The 19,168-nt window shown below is 44.0% G+C and overlaps 1 protein-coding gene across 1 annotated transcript; it reads right to left on the bottom strand.

The window, feature by feature from the left end:
• Positions 1 to 273: 273 nt before the first annotated feature.
• On the bottom strand, positions 274 to 9,342 carry LOC136537343 (uncharacterized). Its single transcript, XM_066529343.1, has 7 exons — positions 9,074 to 9,342; positions 2,458 to 2,778; positions 2,137 to 2,238; positions 1,733 to 2,037; positions 1,357 to 1,485; positions 1,176 to 1,253; positions 274 to 555 (listed from the first exon to the last, which is right to left on the bottom strand). Exons 1-5 carry the CDS (start codon positions 9,340 to 9,342, stop codon positions 1,466 to 1,468), a joined length of 1,017 nt encoding a protein of 338 aa, XP_066385440.1. The 3' UTR covers positions 274 to 555; positions 1,176 to 1,253; positions 1,357 to 1,465.
• Between the last annotated feature and the right edge of the window lie 9,826 nt (positions 9,343 to 19,168).

The following is a 19,168-nucleotide window of genomic DNA, read 5'->3' as shown; positions in this document are numbered from 1 at the left end:
ATAAATATCATAAATATATTGTGAACTAAAACATGAGATTTTGATAATCGAAGTATGCAAATAAATAAATAATAAATTTCAAATAAAACATGGGATTTTGATAATCTAAGGCAAGAGCAGATCCCGCTGGGGTAGGCTTAGCACGAGAGGGATTTGCCCTGTCTAGTTAGCTTGGTCAGAAATTGTTTGATGCAATTTAGCAGCTCGCTCATTTCAGTTTGATCAATCCTATATTCTTGTCAGATCATCGCAAGACACGAAGGCAACAACAAACAGATATTTCTCCATAAATGCTTAGAATAGTACAGGTTTGAGCATCTGGTGTCACAGCTAGCCAATCATCTAGAGTTCTCCACAATTGAACATCAGAAGTATACAAGTACTCATATTTCTCGCTCAATCACCGAAACTACGAATTACTCCCTCTGTCCCTAAATGAGTTCTCTAGGCAACTAGTAGTGAGCTACATATCAAGCATTGAAACCTAATAAAGTAGCAAGCCTCCCAGAAGTTGCTCCTCTTTCCCTCCTTGTTCCCCTTCCTGAAGCACTTGCACTTTATATGAAAAAAGCGAACTATGTTAGTAAAGAGAGGCAATGTTGCCTGCATCCCAAGCTAACTGGGTCACAGACACTGAACCTACGATCCAACCTTGGGTGTGGCAGCATATGGTTCCCTTCAACTCTTAAACTCTGGCTAAGGTCAGCAGAGTAAATAATGATGTTTAACTCAAATGTCCATTTAGATGAAAAATTGAAAAAAAAATCATCAACAATGGAAATTGATTGCTGCTGATATTTGGCACATCATGAAGAAGACAATTTTTATTTCATTGGAGATCCAGGGAAGCTTGAAGCAAAATGGTCTTCGGATGATTTGTGAGATTGCTGGTAAAAAAGATCCCTAAATAATGGCGAATAGATGTAGCAACAGGGCACAAGCCTTCCCAATGCGTATTTTACTCATTTACAATTATAAATACATAATTCTCTTGTTAATTTCATCGCGAAAAGTGCAAATTTGGACTCATAAACCATGGTTGTTTTGTCTTGTTTCTCCACTGGGAAATGTTTGATTGGGACTACAAGTAATTAGCTCAATGAACAAGCGAACTAAATTTTGAAGTAAATATGTATGAAGTCCCCATCATTTTTCAGGGTTCAAGTGGAACAGACCTGCTCGATCCTAAATTTTGCTGACTCATAATGCTGAGGTTGGTGTGTGTTCTGAAAACCTTCAGCGCCATCTATAGCCTGTTAAAACAATGCAACGAACTAGAAAATTTAAATAGAAGCTCAAAACTAGAAGTAATTATGTGTGTGGAATAGAACTTCATAATTAGAAAGATCTAATGACCTCACTTATAGTATCAACAGCGAGTTGTATTTGTCTTCTCAATACAGCATCTGCCATCTGGGAGAAGATTGGGGCTAAATCCACAAAAACAACCTGTTTCTGTAGATCACTAGGAAAATCTGCACGATACTGGAGAAAAGCATCCACAAAGATTAGCAGAACACATTTCATTTTGGAAACACATGAAATATATTCAGAAAAATATCTCTTAAAAAGTGCTATTTAATTTGGTTGCCCGAAGAGGAAAAATAAATTTCAACAGCATGACTGCATGAGACTGGTTCTTTTTTGTTTTGTTGGAAGTAAACAAGATCAATCCAGGACGTAGAGGCATAGATTTTTTTTCATGTGCAAAGTAAACACTCTATCTTCTCACACAACAATGTTGTCCCGTAGCCATAGAAAGCATAGTTGAACTTGAACACAACAGCCAGCTGCAACTTGGTGAGTTTCTTGTCTTGGGTTTTCACAAAGTCCCCTGAGGCCCTGAGTAGTGGGCAGCGGTGGTAGGTGGCAGCAAGGGTTCCACTGCCTGCAAGTGCACCAGCAGGATGGGTGGGGCTGGACCGCTGGAGGCAGTACATGAGCTCAGATGGCATGGCAGATACTGACTTTTTGGCTGGGAGATTATCTTCAGTGCCAAGAACATTTCCAGCATTCAAAGGAACAATTTCTTGAAATCTGACAACAAGAAAAAGAAGTTAAACAGTTTCCAGCACTCAAGAGCATATCGTGAAGTTAAATTTTGTTTAAAATTTAGAAGCCCTTGGCGCTACACACCCTAAAACATAGATATCAGCCGGAGGTGAAGAATGAAGCCATTCATCAAGATTCAATCCCCTTGGGGATTTACCTCCAACATTCCATGTGGAGGCAAAGATTCTACAAAAGCAGGGAAACAAAAGTGATCAGTAAAGTCAAACTGCAAGAACTATCTACAAGCACAAACAGGCAACTGACTGATTTTCAACACTGAAAATCTGAGATGCACACTACCATACTACTACTAGCACACAACAGATCAATTGGTCCGCGCTTTCCATTTCGTTTCTAATCTCACAAGGCAAAGAAGCACATGGAGTGGAAAAAAAGAAACTCTACCTGTAATTCTGAACTTCTGTGAGGCGTGCCGCATCGACGCCGGGGGGATCGGGCGGGGCGGACGCGGCGCCTGGGGCACCTGCCGCGAACTGAGGCGCGAACCGGGGGGGGGGGGGGAGGAGAAGGGAGACGCGCAGCCTCGCCGCTGGGATCCGCCTTGCCGCCGGGAAGAGTCTCCGCCGGCAGCCAATGGCCGGGGCGGACCCGCCGCTGGGGCACCCGCCGCCCCTAGAGCCGAGGGGGGGGGGGTGGAGGAGAAGGGCGACGCGCTGCCTAGCCGCCGGGAGCCGCCTTGCTGCCGGCAGCCGCCCTAACCCTAGGCTGCGAATCGGAACGGAAAGTGTAGGAGGCCGACGCGTTTTGCTTCCAGTGCCTGTTCGTGCGATTCATGAAGGAGGAGGGGCAGTGCTGTCCCACTATGAAAAAACTGACACAGTCAAAGTAGTCCACTAACAGATAAATAGATGGAATGGACGGTAGTGTCCATATAGGGAAGGAAATTTTAACTTGATGCCAGATAAGAAAGTTCAAATTTTTAAGTGTTAAATACAAAAGACTGATTTGTTTCAGTGCCAAATACATAATTCTCTCAATGTATAATTCAACGGCTTAAGGAGGATGCAACCTGTTGTTATTGAATGTGATGTATTGACGGTGGTTGGTAGCTTGCATACAGTCTTTTCCTTGCTCTATTTGGATGGCTGGACCAATAAATAGCATGTATTGTCGTCAAGAAATTAGCTTTTGTTTTAGTCCGGCAGTATTTCTGTAGATGTTCTGACCTGCCAGAACGATACATTTGCTTGAGTGTTTCTTCTCTTGATAAAGTGATATGCTACTAGATCCTCGGTAATTGGCGTCGACAACAGCAGAGAGCAGTCAGAGAAGGATCACAGTCTTCGGTTCCGGCCCAATAGGTGTGACGAGGCCCTAAGTGACAATAGGCTAATGCAGCTTAGGGTTCATGCTCCTCTTCTCTTTTTTTTTTCCTCTCTCTTCTTACTTCACCTATATCCAAAATTTGTAGGAGGGGCTAAGGGTGTTCTATAGTGTTTAGGGTGACTTGTAAAAAAATGTTTATGGTGATAGGGGGCTGGAGCGCCCCCCCCCCCCCCCCCCCCTCCTCTAAATCCGCCCCTGGCCACAACTGCTCGCCCCCTCCCTGTCTCCCTCGGCATCGAAGCGAGCGAGCATATCTCTAGCAAGCACCCTTTGACTTCATCCTCAATATGAACTCGTACGTATGCTGCAGCTATTTTAGTTTCATTGAGGTTAAAACCATCTTTAATATAGGAAGGGTTCATCCTCCTCTTCTCTTTTTTTTCCTCTCTTCTTCGGGCTAAGGGTGTTCTACAGTTTTTATGGTGACTTGTAAAAAAAATGTTTATGGTGATAGGGGGATGGAGCCCCCCCCCCCCCCCCCCCCCCCCGCGCTCTCCTCTCTAAATCCGCCCCTGACCACAGCTGCTCGCCCCCTCCCTGTCTCCCTCGGCATCGAAGCGAGCGAGCAGATCCCTAGCAAGCACTCTTTGACTTCGTCCTCCTCATCACTCGCCCCCATTTTTCCCAACGCGATATTTTGGTGCCCCAGCGTCGAGGTTGAGCTCTACGTTGAAGACAATGATTTCATGCCTCATAATAGAGTGGGAGCAACCACCGATCGCAACACAGGAGGACAAAAGGCTACCGCACACGACTTGTGGAGGGGACAGGGGCGGCTTCATAGTGGAAGTGTTCAATTAGATTGTAATTTGGTGTGTGAATTAGTATTGTAGCTTCGTATTTAGTATATGATTGAATATCTATCAATTTCAGAGTTTTTTTATATTCCTTTAGATAAAAAAATATTACATTCAAAGTCTAATTACTGCATCAATTTGAGACTTTAGTGTTTGTTATTATTGTGTCAAATTGTGAGCTTTGAATGGCATAATAGATATTTCAGAATACCAAAACTCCAAAAGAATATTCGATATGTGCAATTTGCAAACAGTGACACATTTAGACAGACATGAAAAAAGACATTTTTGATTACACATCAATGAGTGCTATCAATTTGAGTTATGTATGATATATACAACTAAACATTCAAGCAAAACGCACTCAACTGGCACACCAGAGAATGTTTGCTTCATACAGGGTTGCATACAATCCTCCATTATCCCAGGATGTATCTTTGCTTGCCAAAACACAAAAGTGCTCTAAAAGGTCATCAGTCTCTAAAACATCACCAGGCCGCAAGCTCTAAAATAGTGATGTAGTAACAACATCATCTTTAAATCAAACAAGCAAGTAAGATTTTTTTAAACTATCATGTCTAGATTTGTAAACTAACTATACGAGAGGGGATTACTGTCAATATTTGAGCGAAGCTATGAAATGAATTACAAAAGCCCACTACACACCGATTATTAAGGTGCAAATAACACTTTTGTTGTTGCTGGTGAAAGATTTATATTTACTTATTAAAATAAATTTGGCATGCATCGACAACTTGTGTTGAGCAACCAGGCCATACCTTTATCGATAATTCTTGGTATAGGGCGTCTGTCCGCGCCGGACGCTCCCGATGGTGGGCCGCCTGTGCCAGCCCAACTACTGCCTCTAAAAAACAGGTTGAAGCAGTGGCTGGTGTGGCCTTATCCATTCGAGCGAGCTAGCCTCATCCATTATTCACCGAGCCAGGAGGTGGGCGAGATTCTACTAAAAAAAGGAGGTGGATGAGATGCTGACCCAGCTCACCATATGAAAGCTCTAGTTTGGTTTTGGTGAATTGATGAAACCCTAAATGCTAACCTAGTTTATCAAGTGATCATGAGATAGGTAGCACATTCCAAGTGGTGAAGCAAATAAAGATCATGACATGATGATGGTGATGCCATGGTGATGATCAAGTGCTTGGACTTGAAAAGAAGAAAGAGAAAAACAAAAGGCTCAAGGCAAAGGTATAAGTGGTAGGAGCCATTTTATTTTGATGATCAAGACACTTAGCGAGTGTGATCACATTTAGGTTTGATAACCGTACTATTAAGAGGAGTGAAACTCATAGTGAAATACGATTATCAAAGTGCCACTAGATGCTCTAACTCATTGCATATGCATTTAGAATCTAGTGGAGTGCTAACACCCTTGAAAATGTTTATGAAAATATGCTAACACATGTGCACAAGGTGATACACTTGGTGGTTGACACATTTGAGCAAGGGTGAAGAAAATAGAGTTGAAAAGGAGTTAGTCGCGCTGGTCATAGAGTGATCGGACGCGTCTGGTATGAATATGATGACCGGACACGCCCGGTATTAACGACGAACTCAGCGACCGGACGCGTCCGGTCGCCACACCGGACACGTCCAGTGTGAATCAACTAAGTCGTTGTTCGGTGAAACCGTTGATCGGACGCTGGCAGTGTCCGGTTCGGAGTGACCGGACATGTCCGGTCGACCGTGGGTGCTTACTAGACTCGACCGGACGCTGAGGCTCAGCGTCCGGTCAGCATTTAACAGACATGTCCGATCAGCCTCGGGTACTCTCTGGACTTGGCCGGACACTGTGGCTCAGCGTCTGGTCAATTCTATTTCAGCGTCCGGTCTGAGTGTCCGAACGCATGTAAGTGTGGGCAGCAACGACTACTTTGGTTTGCACTAGACATGTGGCGGTCTGAGAGCGACCGGACGCGTCCGGTCGACCTACCAGATGCGTCCGGTATTCATGAACAGTGCGTCCGGTGCAGCGTCCGGTGCACTCAAGTAGCACGTCCGGTCGATGCGTAGTGTGGCAGAACTGCCTAATCTAATGCCTCACAGGAGTGCTTGCCTTCCATTAGACACTAAGCCCTCGAGGGAGAACACTAAATTACTCGGTTCCATCGGGCACACCCAAGGAGAGAACCCGAAAATCCACATTTTCGCCATCAGGATCACAAATGAGAGAATAAAGCTTACATCATTCTGAACCATTTCTTACATCACTTTTAATACAACATCAGAGTATAATATTTATTAATATAACAGCGGAATGAAATCATATTATCAGAGTTATGAACAATTTAATTGAACAGCGAAATATAAACATGTGATCAGTATTACAGCGGAAATAAATATCTAATCATGACATGATGAAGTATTAATATATAAACTACGACAATAGATTATGAAACTTTTATTCTATAAAGGCATTTAGTAAGAGTTATAAATAAAACTACGATCGCAGCGTAAAGGAATCCTCGCTGGGCCCACTAGGAGGTATCCACACACAAGAGTTAGCTCTAGCGTCCACCTGTCACCTGCAACAGGGGGAATAAAACCCTGATTACTCAATTGTACTCAGCAAGACTTACCTGATAGGAGGAAAGAAAAGACTCCAAGGATATGCAAGGCTATCTGGCTTATGGGTTTATTGCATTTGTAGGAAGTATTACTAAGCGTGCGTCCTTATATTCGATTTTTATTAATAGCCGCATTGGTTCATTAACTAACCATTCTATGTAAGCACCTGTGCTACTTTCAAGCAGTGGTAAGCAATCAGATTTCCTTTTTCCATCTTCCATCTTTCAGTTCTTACTACGATGCTAAACCGTAGACAAGCCGTACCGGATTTCCCGACGATTCACGAATCAATGCCCTCGGCTGGGTACCCCGAAAACACACACCCCGCTTGTACCCCAGGCACAAGCAGGACCAACCCATCACTCTCCTGTCCCGGGTGTCCAGGTCCCCGTCTAAACTGGGACTCCAAGCCCTCGCCCCTGAGTCCCGGACTCAGTGCGGTACAAGGACCTCCTCCACCAAAATAATACCCTGACAGTCAGTCCAAAAAGTGCCGGATCTACGATAAGAGAGCAACAAGTCTTCCAAGTGCCCATACACAAGTATGTGCTCGGGATAATAAGTCTGTGACTTGCCTAGAATCTGATGCAACGATCGATCCTTAACCGACCAGACAGGGAAAACAGTGTAACCAAGCTATGCCCCGTGTCCACGGCAACACAACCTCTTACACTCACCAATACCCAAACCATATCCCTATCCGGTCACCGTTTTTCCTTTCCACCATTTATATTTTCCGAGTGATAATATTACAGTAATATATTTCCTATCTCTCGCGAGTGACAGACAATCACTCGACTGCACAATTATAATTTAAACTGCAGAAAGTAGGGGTTATGCACTGGGGCTTGCCTGAGTAAGATATATTTAAAAGTTAGTATCTGCATCTTCAGATCATCCACATCATCTGAATAGAAAGCTCATTGCATCATCTTCTGGATAGAACACCATTACACCATCTTTGGATTCCCAATCATCCTATGATCGGTCCGTTGATCCATCATCATACCTATATGATATGCATGTGATGCAATGCAAAGATATAATTAATCAACTGCAATCGTGACTCATAAAATACGACATACGCCTCTCGAGTTAATGGGCTAATTCTAACAACAACCGTACTTAGGCTACATATACACGTTGTCAGATAAGACGTTATTTCCCACAATCATTTTAGTTATATAAACCAAGGTGTTTCTTTATTTTATTCCATCGGTTTAATCCTTATTCAAAATAGAGCACCATTATCTACCTAGCAAACTAATTATTATTGAGCTATAAAAATTACAGTGAGTACCTAATATTGCTAGAAGTCTACTGTACAAATTTCAGATTCAACAACATTACCAACTTATCATGAAAATTCCTACAAGTTCTCCTTTTAATAATATTAAGTACTTTAAACTAATTATATAGCTCCCAAAAATATTATCGAACTATGTGAACAAAATATAGTAATAGGTAGATCCTGATTTTAGAGACTAACAAAACTGGTTAGGCATTTTTACGATTTTCCTACCTTTTTATTATCAATTTCCAAGTATTTAGACACTTGCTGAAATTAACGGAACACCGAAACAGTTAAAAGGGTCTTTGGGCCCAAAGCGGCCTAGCTCGGCCAGGTCCAGCGAGCCAAGCAGCCCAGGCGGTGGGCGCGCGCGCGTAGGTGCAAGCGGTCCAAGCGCAGGGCAGGCACGGCGTTGCGTGGCCCAACGACGTGGCCAGGCCAGCAGCGCGGAAGCAGGCCGGCCAGGCGGCCCACAGGCGCGGCGGCCCAAGGTGGGCGCGTGGCCAGCGCACAGCGTGGCAACCAGCTGGCCCAAGCGGCGGGGACGGCGGCCCAACGCGCTATAGTGGCGCGGACAGCCCAGGTGGCTGATGGTGCAGAATATTTGCAAAACGATCCCTGAGCTTCTACTAAATCGTGCCACAGTACAATCAATACTATTCCGATGGCTCACGTATTTGCAGTAAAGGCCCCGTATAAATTTCTGGATTGGACTTATATCCTCCTCACCTTGCTTTCTTTTCCCCAGAAGCAGAGGATGGAACAGGGGAGCTCCGGCCGGCGGTCAATCCCGGCCGGGGCTGCACGGCGACGGCGGAAAACCGACCACGGGGCAGCGACGGGCCCGGCCGTGTACGCAGGCACCGACGGCATGGCCAGCGGTGGCCCACAGCACCCTGGCCACGCACGCGCGCGGCAACAGATTAGCCGGCGGAGACACGCGCGGCTCCGGTGACGGGAGGCGAATGACGGTGGTTGAGCTCGACACGGGCGGACCGACGATGCGCTGCGGCACGGCACCAGCGACGCGGCCACGTTCGGCATGGGCGCATAGGGCTCGGTCCAGTGCGGTGGTGCTGGAGGCTCGAGCGCGCGGGCATGGAGGGTGCGGCGGCGCTGCGGGGCACGGGCAGTGATGGCGCGGCACGGTGTGCACGCGTGCGCGGGGACGAAGAAAAGGAGGAGGAGGACAGAGCAGAACCGGTGGTGCGGCTGGCATCGAGGTGGCGTGGAGGGGTGCAGCGCCGAGCTCGGGAGGGGCAGCGCCATGGACAACTATCCAGCGCGACCGAAGGGGGCCTGCTACACTCGCGCGCACGCACGACGACCGAGTGACGGCGAGCTATGGGAAAAGGGAGGGAGGAGCATGGCGGTGCGTGCGCTCGCATGGGGAGAGACGGGCACCGATGGCGCAGCCATGGTAGGAGCGCTGCGGGGAGGGCGAGCTGAAGAACGAGCAGATTGGGACGCACGGGGCAAGGAAAAAAAAGAAAGAGGGAGAGAGGATGAACAGCACGAGGTTCGGCCTCCATGAGTTGATGCGACGCGGAATTGACAGCGCAGCATAGGCATCGACATGGCATGGCCAGACTATGTTCGGCTCGGCTCTGCGCACGACCTAGCTTACGAGGCAACAGCTGCAGCAGGCCACGGCTTGGAAAATCAATGGGAGGCAGAGACAGACAGAGTAGAGAAGGACAGGGAGGATTTGGCCTGGCCTAAGGTGGCCGGCAGAGCATGTTGGATGGCATGGATAGCTCCAAAGAGGTGCGTCTTCATGTGGTCAACTGCAACAGCGACATGGCCGGCAACACGACGACGTCGAGAATAGGCGAGGATGAGACCACGCAAGGCAGGCAAGGAGACAAGGCAAGAGCCATTGAAAAGCAGGCGCACAAGATAGAGCAGGGGAAAAAGAGAAAAGACCTAGCGCACCGCCGCTCACAAAAAAATAGCGTATGCGATAGCTCATACTAGTACCAAGCCATGGAACAAAATATTAAAGTGTTATGTGTTTATTTTACACAAAACAAATCGCCACAAACCGCGCTTTAAAATATACCTTCCAAATTTTTACCAATGATGCGAAAAGCTGGTTTTTAAATTTTAAAAATCCGGAAAAATCGTTTCGGTAATTTTTCTTAGGCCAGAATTGCGGTGTTAAACAAGATCATAACACCGGGGTGTTATACGCAGTTAGCGCAATAATTGAGCCAACGACTCTATTTCGTGGGGGCTTCTATTTAAGCTCCATGGCCGGCTCAAGCTCATTCTCTTAGCCATTTGCATTGAGATAGCAACCTTGTGAGCTTAGCCAAAGCCCTCTCACTCATCTCCATCATTGATCCATCATCATTGTGAGATTGGGAGAGAATCCAAGTGCATTGCTTAAGTGATTGCATCTAGAGGCACTTGGTATTCGTGTTTCGCTACGGGATTCACTTGTTTCTCTTGGTGGTTGCCACCAGCTAGATGGCTTGGAGCAGCGAGGATCGTTGAGTGGAGGTTGGTGATTGTCTCCGGCTCCGATCGTGGTGATTGTGAGGGGTCTTGTGCCTTCCCTGACGGAGCGCCGAAAGGTAATTCTAGTGGATTGCTTGTGTCATTGAGTTACCTCACTTGTGGATAGGTTCTTACAGTGTCCAATTGTGTGGACGAGGTTCATGCAACACCTATTAGCCGCCGAACCATCAAGTGTTGGTCGACACAACAGGGACTAGCGTGCCGCCAAGCACGTGAACCTCAGAAGAAAAATTGGTTGTCTCTTGCCCTTTGGTATTCTCCCAGTGATTGATTTAGTATTCATCTTGTGATTGGTTCACTCCTCTACACGACGGTATAATCACCCTACTCACTTATTTATATTCTTGCAAACTAGTTGTAGCAAGCTCTTTAGTGTAATTAGAATTGAGAGCTTGCTTTGTTGTTTTAAATTCATCTAGTGGAGCTCTTTAGTGTAGCAAGTGTGAGAGCTTTTAGTGAGTAGTGACATAGAAAATTGTGTATCTAGAGATCATAGCAACTAGAATTGTTGGATAGGTGGCTTGCAACCCTTGTAGAGCTAGAGCAAGTTTGCATTTCGCTATTTATTATACTAATCAAATTGCTCTAGTTGATTTATAGATTTTTAAATAGTCTATTCGCCCCCCTCTAGCCATATTAGGACCTTTTAAGTGGTATCAGAGCCATGGTCACCGTTTGATTAAGGGCTTAACAACCTCGGTGTCAAATTATGGCTCAAGTTGTGTTCAACCATGTGGGGGACAAACCACCGTTCTTTGATGGCACATGCTATGATTATTGGAAGAGAAAGATGAGGATGTATCTTGGTTCAATCAATGATCAAGTATGGGAGGTGACCGAGAATGACTATGCTATCATTGATCCCGACAATCCAACCAACCAAGATAAGACCAACAAACAATGCAATATAATGGCTCTCAACACCATATAGAATGTCATTGATTCCAAGGTGTTTGAGCAAATCAAGGATTATGAAAGAGCTAATGAAGTGTGGAGGAGATTAGAGGAAATATATGAGGGCACACCGGCGATGAAGAGTGCCAAGTTGTACATCCTCAAGGATAAGTTGACAAGCTTCAAGATGAAGGATGATGAGAGCATTCCGAAGATGTTCCATCGGTTGCAAGTAATTATCAATGACTTAAAGGCTTTGGGAGAGAAGATCAAGGATGATGATGTCTCTCATCATTTCTTAATGTGCCTACCTCCAAGATTTGCGATGTTGAGATTGCTTATCATAAGAGAAGGATTAAAGGAGATTACCCCTAACCAAGTACTAGGTGATGTCATGACACAAGAGACATACCGTGTGGAAAGGGAGGGGGATAACAAGGATGACAAGAAAGAAGAAGAAGAAGAGTATAACATTCAAGGCTAGCTTATCATCATCCAAGAACAAGGGAAAGTCCAAGAAAGAATCAAGTGATGATGATGATCTTAGTGATATTGATGATGAAGCTATGGCCCTCTTTGTACGCAAGATAGGAAAATTAATGAAGAAGAAGGGCTATGGTGCAAGAAAGAGAAGAGATCACACCAAAAGCAAAGAATATATAAGAAGATGCTACAATTGCAAGAGCCCCGATCACGTTGTAGCAAATTGTCTCTACAATAGTGACAATGATGAGGATGAAAAGAAGCACAAGAAGGACAAGAAAGAAAAGAAGGAGGAGAAGAAGAAGAGAATGACCTTCCAAAAGAAGAAGAAAGGTGGAGGCTATGTGGTCACATGGGATAGTGATGGCCCTTTGAATAGTGATAGGTCTAGTGATGATGACAAAAAATCTATCAAGAAAGTACTAGCAAGCATCGTCATCAACAACAAGCCCTCCATCTTCGACACTCCATCGGCATGCCTCATGGCAAAGCCTACCAAGGTAAAATATGATGTGAGTGATGATGATGAATGTAAAAGTGATGCTTGTAGGAGTGATGATGATAATGAGGAGGAGGAGGAGTACACCAAGGAGGAGCTATTGGACATGTGTGAGCAAGTGCACACTTGTGTTGAGATGAAGAGAAAGGAGTGCAAACAATTACCCAAGAAAGTCAAATTTCTTGAGCAATCCTTTGATGAGCTTAATGACACTCATGAGAGGCTAGTGGAAGCCCATAAGAATCTTGGCAAAGCTCACTCTAAGCTTGAAAAAGCTTACTCCTCTCTCATTGAGCAAGTCAAGAAGGAGGAAGCCAAGAAGGAGCAAGTGATCGTGTCTTATGATGTGGGACTAACATGTGATCTTATTGATGAATCTTTTTATAAGCCCATTGTAGTTGCTCCCACTAACACTTCTTGTAGCACTACTACTTCTACCTCACCTTTAAGTGATGGTCTCACTTGTGATGACTCACTAATGGTGGAAAATGAGACCCTCAAGAAGGAGGTGAATGAGCTCACTTGTGCCTTAGGCAATACCTATGGTGGAGATGCCCGCTTGCTAAAGTACTTGGGTAGCCAAAGGTTTTCTCTCAACAAAGAGGGATTAGGCTATAACCCCAAGAAAGTCAAGGCGGCCTTTGTCACTCCCAAAGCTAGCTTTGTGAAGGGCAATAGTTGGTTTTGCAATAGATGCAAGCAAGTTGGACATATAGAGCAAAATTGCAAGATTAACAAGAACAAGCTACCTAATGTATCCTCAATTAAATTTGATTCTTGTTACATGCTTGTTAAGGGTGCCAATGGTGTGAAGGCTAAGTTCAATGGTACACCAATTGTGGGCCTAAAGAAGAAGGCCATTTGGGTACCAAAGACCTTGGTAACTAACCTACAAGGACCCAAGCAAGTTTGGGTATCTAAAAAGAATTGATCTTATTTTATAGGTTAATTATAAAGCTGGTGGAAGGCATTGGGTGCTTGATAGTGGGTGCACACAACACATGATCGGTGATTCAAGAATGTTCAATTCAATCAATGAAAACAAGAGCAATGGGATTGATAGTGTCATATTTGGTGACAATGGCAAAGGCAAGGTCAAAGGACTTAGTAAAATTGCAATATCCAATGACTTGAGCATTTCTAATGTGCTACTAGTAGAGAGCTTGAACTTCAACCTATTGTCGGTAGCTCAATTGTGTGATCTTGGTTTCAAGTGCGTATTTGGTGTGTATGATGTAGAGATTATAAGTGTAGATGGCTCTAACTTGATATTCAAAGGATTTAAATATGAGAATCTATACTTGGTTGATTTCAATGCTAGAGAAACTCAATTGACAACATGTTTGATCACTAAGTCTAGCATGGGTTCGTTATGGCATAGAAGGCTTGGTCATGTTGGAATGAAACAATTGAACAAGTTGATTAAGCATGACTTAGTTAGAGGCTTGAAAGATGTCACATTTGAGAAGGATAAGCTATGTAGTGTAAGTCAAGTTGGAAAGCAAGTTGGTAACAAACATCCTAAGAAGAGCATGATGAGCACATCTAAGGCATTTGAGTTGATGCACATGGACTTGTTTGGACCAACCACATACACTAGCATTGATGGAAACAAATATGGATTTGTGATTGTGGATGATTTCACTAGATACACATGGGTATTCTTTCTAGTGGATAAGAGTGATGTGTTTGCAACATTCAAATCATTTGTAAAGGGCATTCACAATGAGTTTGAAACAACCATCAAGAAAGTGAGAAGTGACAATGGAAGTGAGTTCAAGAACACAAGAATTGATGAGTTGTGTGATGAATTTGGAATTCGACATCAATTCTTGGCCAAGTACACTCCACAATCAAATGGCCTAGTTGAAAGAAAGAATAGAACTTTGATTAACATGGCAAGATCAATATTGAGTGAGTACAATGTGAGTCATTTATTTTGGGCTGAAGCAATCAACACGGCTTGCTACTATAGTAACCGACTCTATTGTCATCCCATGATGGAGAAGACACCTTATGAGCTATTGAATGGAAGAAAGCCCAACATAGCATACTTTTGGATTTTTGGTTGTAAATGCTACATATTGAAGAAAGGCACTAGATTGAGCAAATTTAAAAAGAAATGTGATGAAGGTTTCTTGCTTGGTTACTCCACTACTAGCAAGGCTTATAGAGTTTGGAATTTGGCTAGTGGTACTCTTGAGGAGGTTCATGATGTGGAATTTGATGAAACAAATGGTTCCTAAGAGGAAGATGAGAATCTAGATGATGTAAGAGACACTCAATTGGTCAATGCAATGAAAAACATGGACATTGGTGATATAAGGCCTAGAGAGGTGATTGACGTTGAAGATGACAAGAATCAAGTGCTCTCTAACTCAAATGTGCAAGCTAGTGGTTCTCATGATCAAGTTCAAGCAAGTACTAGTCATGACAAAGTGCAAGATCAACAAGTGGCTAGTTCATCATCTCAACCAAATAGTCAATCAAATGCAAGCAATCAAGTGCAAGTGCTTCAACCAACAAATATTGCAAGAAATCATCCATTGGACACTATCATTGGTGATATTTCAAGAGGAGTGCAAACTAGATCAAGATTGGCTTCATTTTGTGAACATTTCTCATTTGTGTCATCCATTTAACCTAAGAAGATAGATGAAGCTTTGAAAGATATTGATTGGGTCAATGCTATGCTTGAAGAACTAAACAACTTCACAAGAAACCAAGTATGGGAGTTAGTTGAGAGGCCTAAGGATCATAATATAATAGGAACCAAGTGGGTCTTTCGAAACAAGCAAGATCAAGATGGGATAGTAATAAGGAACAAAGCAAGATTAGTGGCTCAAGGATACACTCAAGTTGAAGGTCTTGACTTTAGAGAAACATATGCCCCGGTTGCAAGATTGGAAGCAATTAGGATCTTGTTAGCCTATGCTTGTGCCCACAACATCAAGTTGTACCAAATGAATGTGAATAGTGCATTTCTCAATGGGTATATCAATGAGCTTGTGTATATTGAGCAACCTTCCGATTTTGAAGATGAAAAGAAACACAACCATGTTTACAAGTTGAGAAAGGCTTTGTATGGATTAAAACAAGCACCTAGAGCATGGTATGTGTGGCAGAACCGCCTAATCTAATGCCTTACATGAGTGCTTGCCTTCCATTAGACACTAAGCCCTAGAGGGAGAACACTAAATTACTCGGTTCCGTCGGGCACACCCCAGGGGAGAACCTGAAAATCCACATTTTCGCCATTAGGATCACAAATAAGAGAATAAAGCTTATATCATTCTGAACCATTTCTTACATCACTTTTAATACAACATCAGAGTATAATATTTATTAATATAATAGCGGAATGAAATCATATTATCAGAGTTATGAACAATTTAATTGAACAGCGGAATATAAACATGTGATCAGTATTATAGCAGAAATAAATATCTAATCATGACATGATGAAGTATTGATATATAAACTACAACAACAGATTATGAAACTTTTATTCTATAAAGGCATTTAGTAAGAGTTATAAATAAAACTACGATCGCAGCATAAAGGAATCCTCGCTGAGCCGACCAGGAGGTATCCACACATAAGAGTCAGCTCTAGCGTCCACCTGTCACCTACAACAGGGGGAATAAAACCTTGAGTACTCAATTGTACTCAGCAAGACTTACTCGACAGGAGGAAAGAAAAGACTCTAAGGATATGCAAGGCTATCTGGCTTATGGGTTTATTGCATTCGCAGGAAGCATTACTAAGCGTGTGTCCTTATATTCGATTTTTATTAATAGCTGCATTGGTTCATTAACTAACCATTCTATGTAAGCACCTGTGCTACTTTCAAGCAGGTGGTAAGCAATCAGATTTCCTTTTTCCATTTTCCATCTTTCAGTTCTTACTACGATGCTAAACCGTAGACAAGCCGTACCGAATTTCCCGGCGATTCACGAATCAATGCCCCCAGCTGGGTACCCCCAAAAACACATGCCACACTTGTACCCCAAGCATAAGCAGGACCAACCCATCACTCTCCTATCCTGGGTGTCTAGGTCCCTGTCCAAACTAGGACTCCAAGCCCCATCCCCTGAGTCCTAGACTCAGTGCGGTGCAAGGACCTCCTCCACCAAAATAAAACCCTGACAGTCGGTCCAGAAAGAGCTGAATCCATGACAAGAGAGCAACAAGTCTTCCAAGTGCCCATACACAAGTATGTGCTTGGGATAATAAGTCTGTGACTTGCCTAGAATCTTATGCAACGATCGGTCCTTAACCGACCAGACAGGGAAAACAGTGTAACCAAGCTATGCCTCGTGTCCACGGTGACACAGCCTCTTACACTCACCAATACCCAAACCATATCCCTGCCCGGTCACTATTTTTCCTTTCCACCATTTATATTTTCTGAGTGATAATATTACAGTAACATATTTCCTATCTCTCGCGAATGACAGGCAATCACTCGACTTCTACCGGAGTCTTATAGCATAGCATTCTACACGATCCTATCATACTAGCAAGACTCATAGGATAAAGATATATATATGCAAGTGGGTTCATTCAACTCCTTAAAACTTAATGCACAATTATAATTTAAACTGCAGAAAGTAGGGGTTATGCACTGGGGCTTGCCTGGGTAAGATATATTTAAAAGTTAGTATCTGCATCTTCAGATCATCCACATCATCTGAATAGAAAGCCCATTGCATCATCTTCTAGAGAGAACACCATTACACCATCTTCAGATTCCCAATCATCCTTTGATCGGTCCATTGATCCATCATCGTACCTATATGATATGCATGCGATGCAATGCAAAGATGTAATTAATCAACTGCAATCGCGACTCATAAAATACGACGTATGCCTCTCGAGTTAACAGGCTAATTCTAACAACAACCGTACTTAGGCTACATATACACATTGTCAGATAAGGCGTTATTTCCCACAATCATTTTAGTTATATAAACCAAGGTGTTTCTTTATTTTATTCCATCGGTTTAATCCTTATTCGAAATAGAGCACCATTATCTACCTAGCAAACTAATTATTATTGAGCTACCAAAATTACAGTGTGTACCTAATTGTCGATGCGGGACCCACAGGATACCCCGCAAGGGAGAGAGAAGATCTAGTCTAACTAGGATTCTTCCCATGTAATCTTAGTGGTAGTACTATTCAGTAATCCTACTAGGAACTCTCATTGTAAACCGACTAGGACTCTGGCCTCCTGACTATATAAAGGAGGGCAGGGCTCCTAGGAGAGGAGGACTTTTAACAACAGAACAACAATTGTATGACACTTCATAATCAATCCAACGTAGAGGCTAACACTGGCTGGACATAGGTCTGTTACTCGATCAACGATCGAGGGTCCGAACCAGGATAAGTCGTTTGTCTCTTGTGTTCACCATCGAGTTCTGCATACACTGAAGCCCGAACATACTGCCTCGGGGACCCCCGTGGCAGGCTATCGGTTGTCAAACATCGACAGCTGGCGCGCTAGGTAGGGGCTTTCGGCAAATTTGCATCCGAGAGCTCGATGGACCTCAACAACATGATCTTCTCAACGGGATCAACTTTCATCTTCGGCTCATGGATCTGCGAGGCGGACAACAATGGCAAGCTCCAAAGTTGTCTCCTCGAGGATTCGAAACACCATGAAGACGATTCTATTTCGACGACCATGATAGATCAAATTTCTGGAGGATTCACGCAGCTCATAGTGTCTGATTCAACTCAGGTTCCACAGCTTTGCGCATCCGACTCAAATTCGAGCTCCGCATCCGAGTTGGAGTCTTATCCGAGTCCTTTCGAGAAACCGAGTTCTTTTCCAATGGGACTTAAGAACGCGGCCCTGACCTATCAAGAATACAACTCGGAGTACGCGCAGAATCCTTTCAAGAAGTCGGATCTTCCTCCACTCGGACTCCTAAACATGGCAACATCTTATCAGGCACAGCTCAGAGAAGTCCTCGATCTAGTACTAAGAATGCCGCTGAAGGGAGCTCAAGAAGGTCTCATCCTGACTATAACATCTCAAGACTGCATCGTTCACTGGCCGGACTCTGTTCCTGAGGATAACAGTACCCGATTGGACAACACGACGACAACGGCTATTCTACCTTACCAGGAAGGAGACTCGATCTGCGACATCGAGGCATCTACTAAAGTCATCAGCAACTCTGACAGTATGAAAACTAACGCCAATAATAGAACGGCTCACGCACGGGAAGTACTCATGGTTCGGCGTCCTCGGTCACCATTAAATCCCCTAGAAGCACCCGATGTCAGGTCATCAGATGAATCAGAATCCAACATATCACCCTTTGCCTAGGGCTACGATGGAGAAACCAAGAGTCAGAAACAAGCTAGAGAAAGGAAAAACAAGTTGAAGCAAGGGCGCCAACACCGTGCTAGGCAGCGCAGGGAAGCCTGGATCAGATATGAGTCAGAGTTGGCTGAATACGACAGAAGAAAATCACAACGAGAAGTCGAAGGAAGACGCACAGCAAATACGCCTTACGATAAGATTCGAGAAGCATTAGAAGAACTCAGAGCAACTTCACATCCCGGCGAGAAGTATGGACAGCTCCAGGACTTGCTCCGGTCGACGATCCCGAGAACGCATGAAGAGAGAGCCCAATCAAGACTACCCGCCAGATCAACAACCCACAGGCAAGAAGATCA

This window comes from Miscanthus floridulus, chromosome 2 (assembly GCF_019320115.1).
Source record: "Miscanthus floridulus cultivar M001 chromosome 2, ASM1932011v1, whole genome shotgun sequence".
NCBI classification, from domain to species: Eukaryota; Viridiplantae; Streptophyta; class Magnoliopsida; order Poales; family Poaceae; genus Miscanthus; species Miscanthus floridulus.
The sequence above is the reverse complement of the archived record's forward strand: the minus strand, read 5'-3'. Positions and strand labels throughout refer to the sequence as shown.

Excerpts from the sequence above, each read along its gene's own strand:
- LOC136537343 (XM_066529343.1), bottom strand. The coding sequence starts at position 9,342 with ATGGCGCTGCCCCTCCCGAGCTCGGCGCTGCACCCCTCCACGCCACCT. Across the intron at positions 2,779-9,073 it reads GTGCCGTGCCGCAGCGCATC|CCTAGGGTTAGGGCGGCTGC; the intron begins GTCGGTCCGCCC and ends TCCGATTCGCAG. Across the intron at positions 1,486-1,732 it reads CTACGGGACAACATTGTTGT|TATCGTGCAGATTTTCCTAG; the intron begins GTGAGAAGATAG and ends GCTTTTCTCCAG.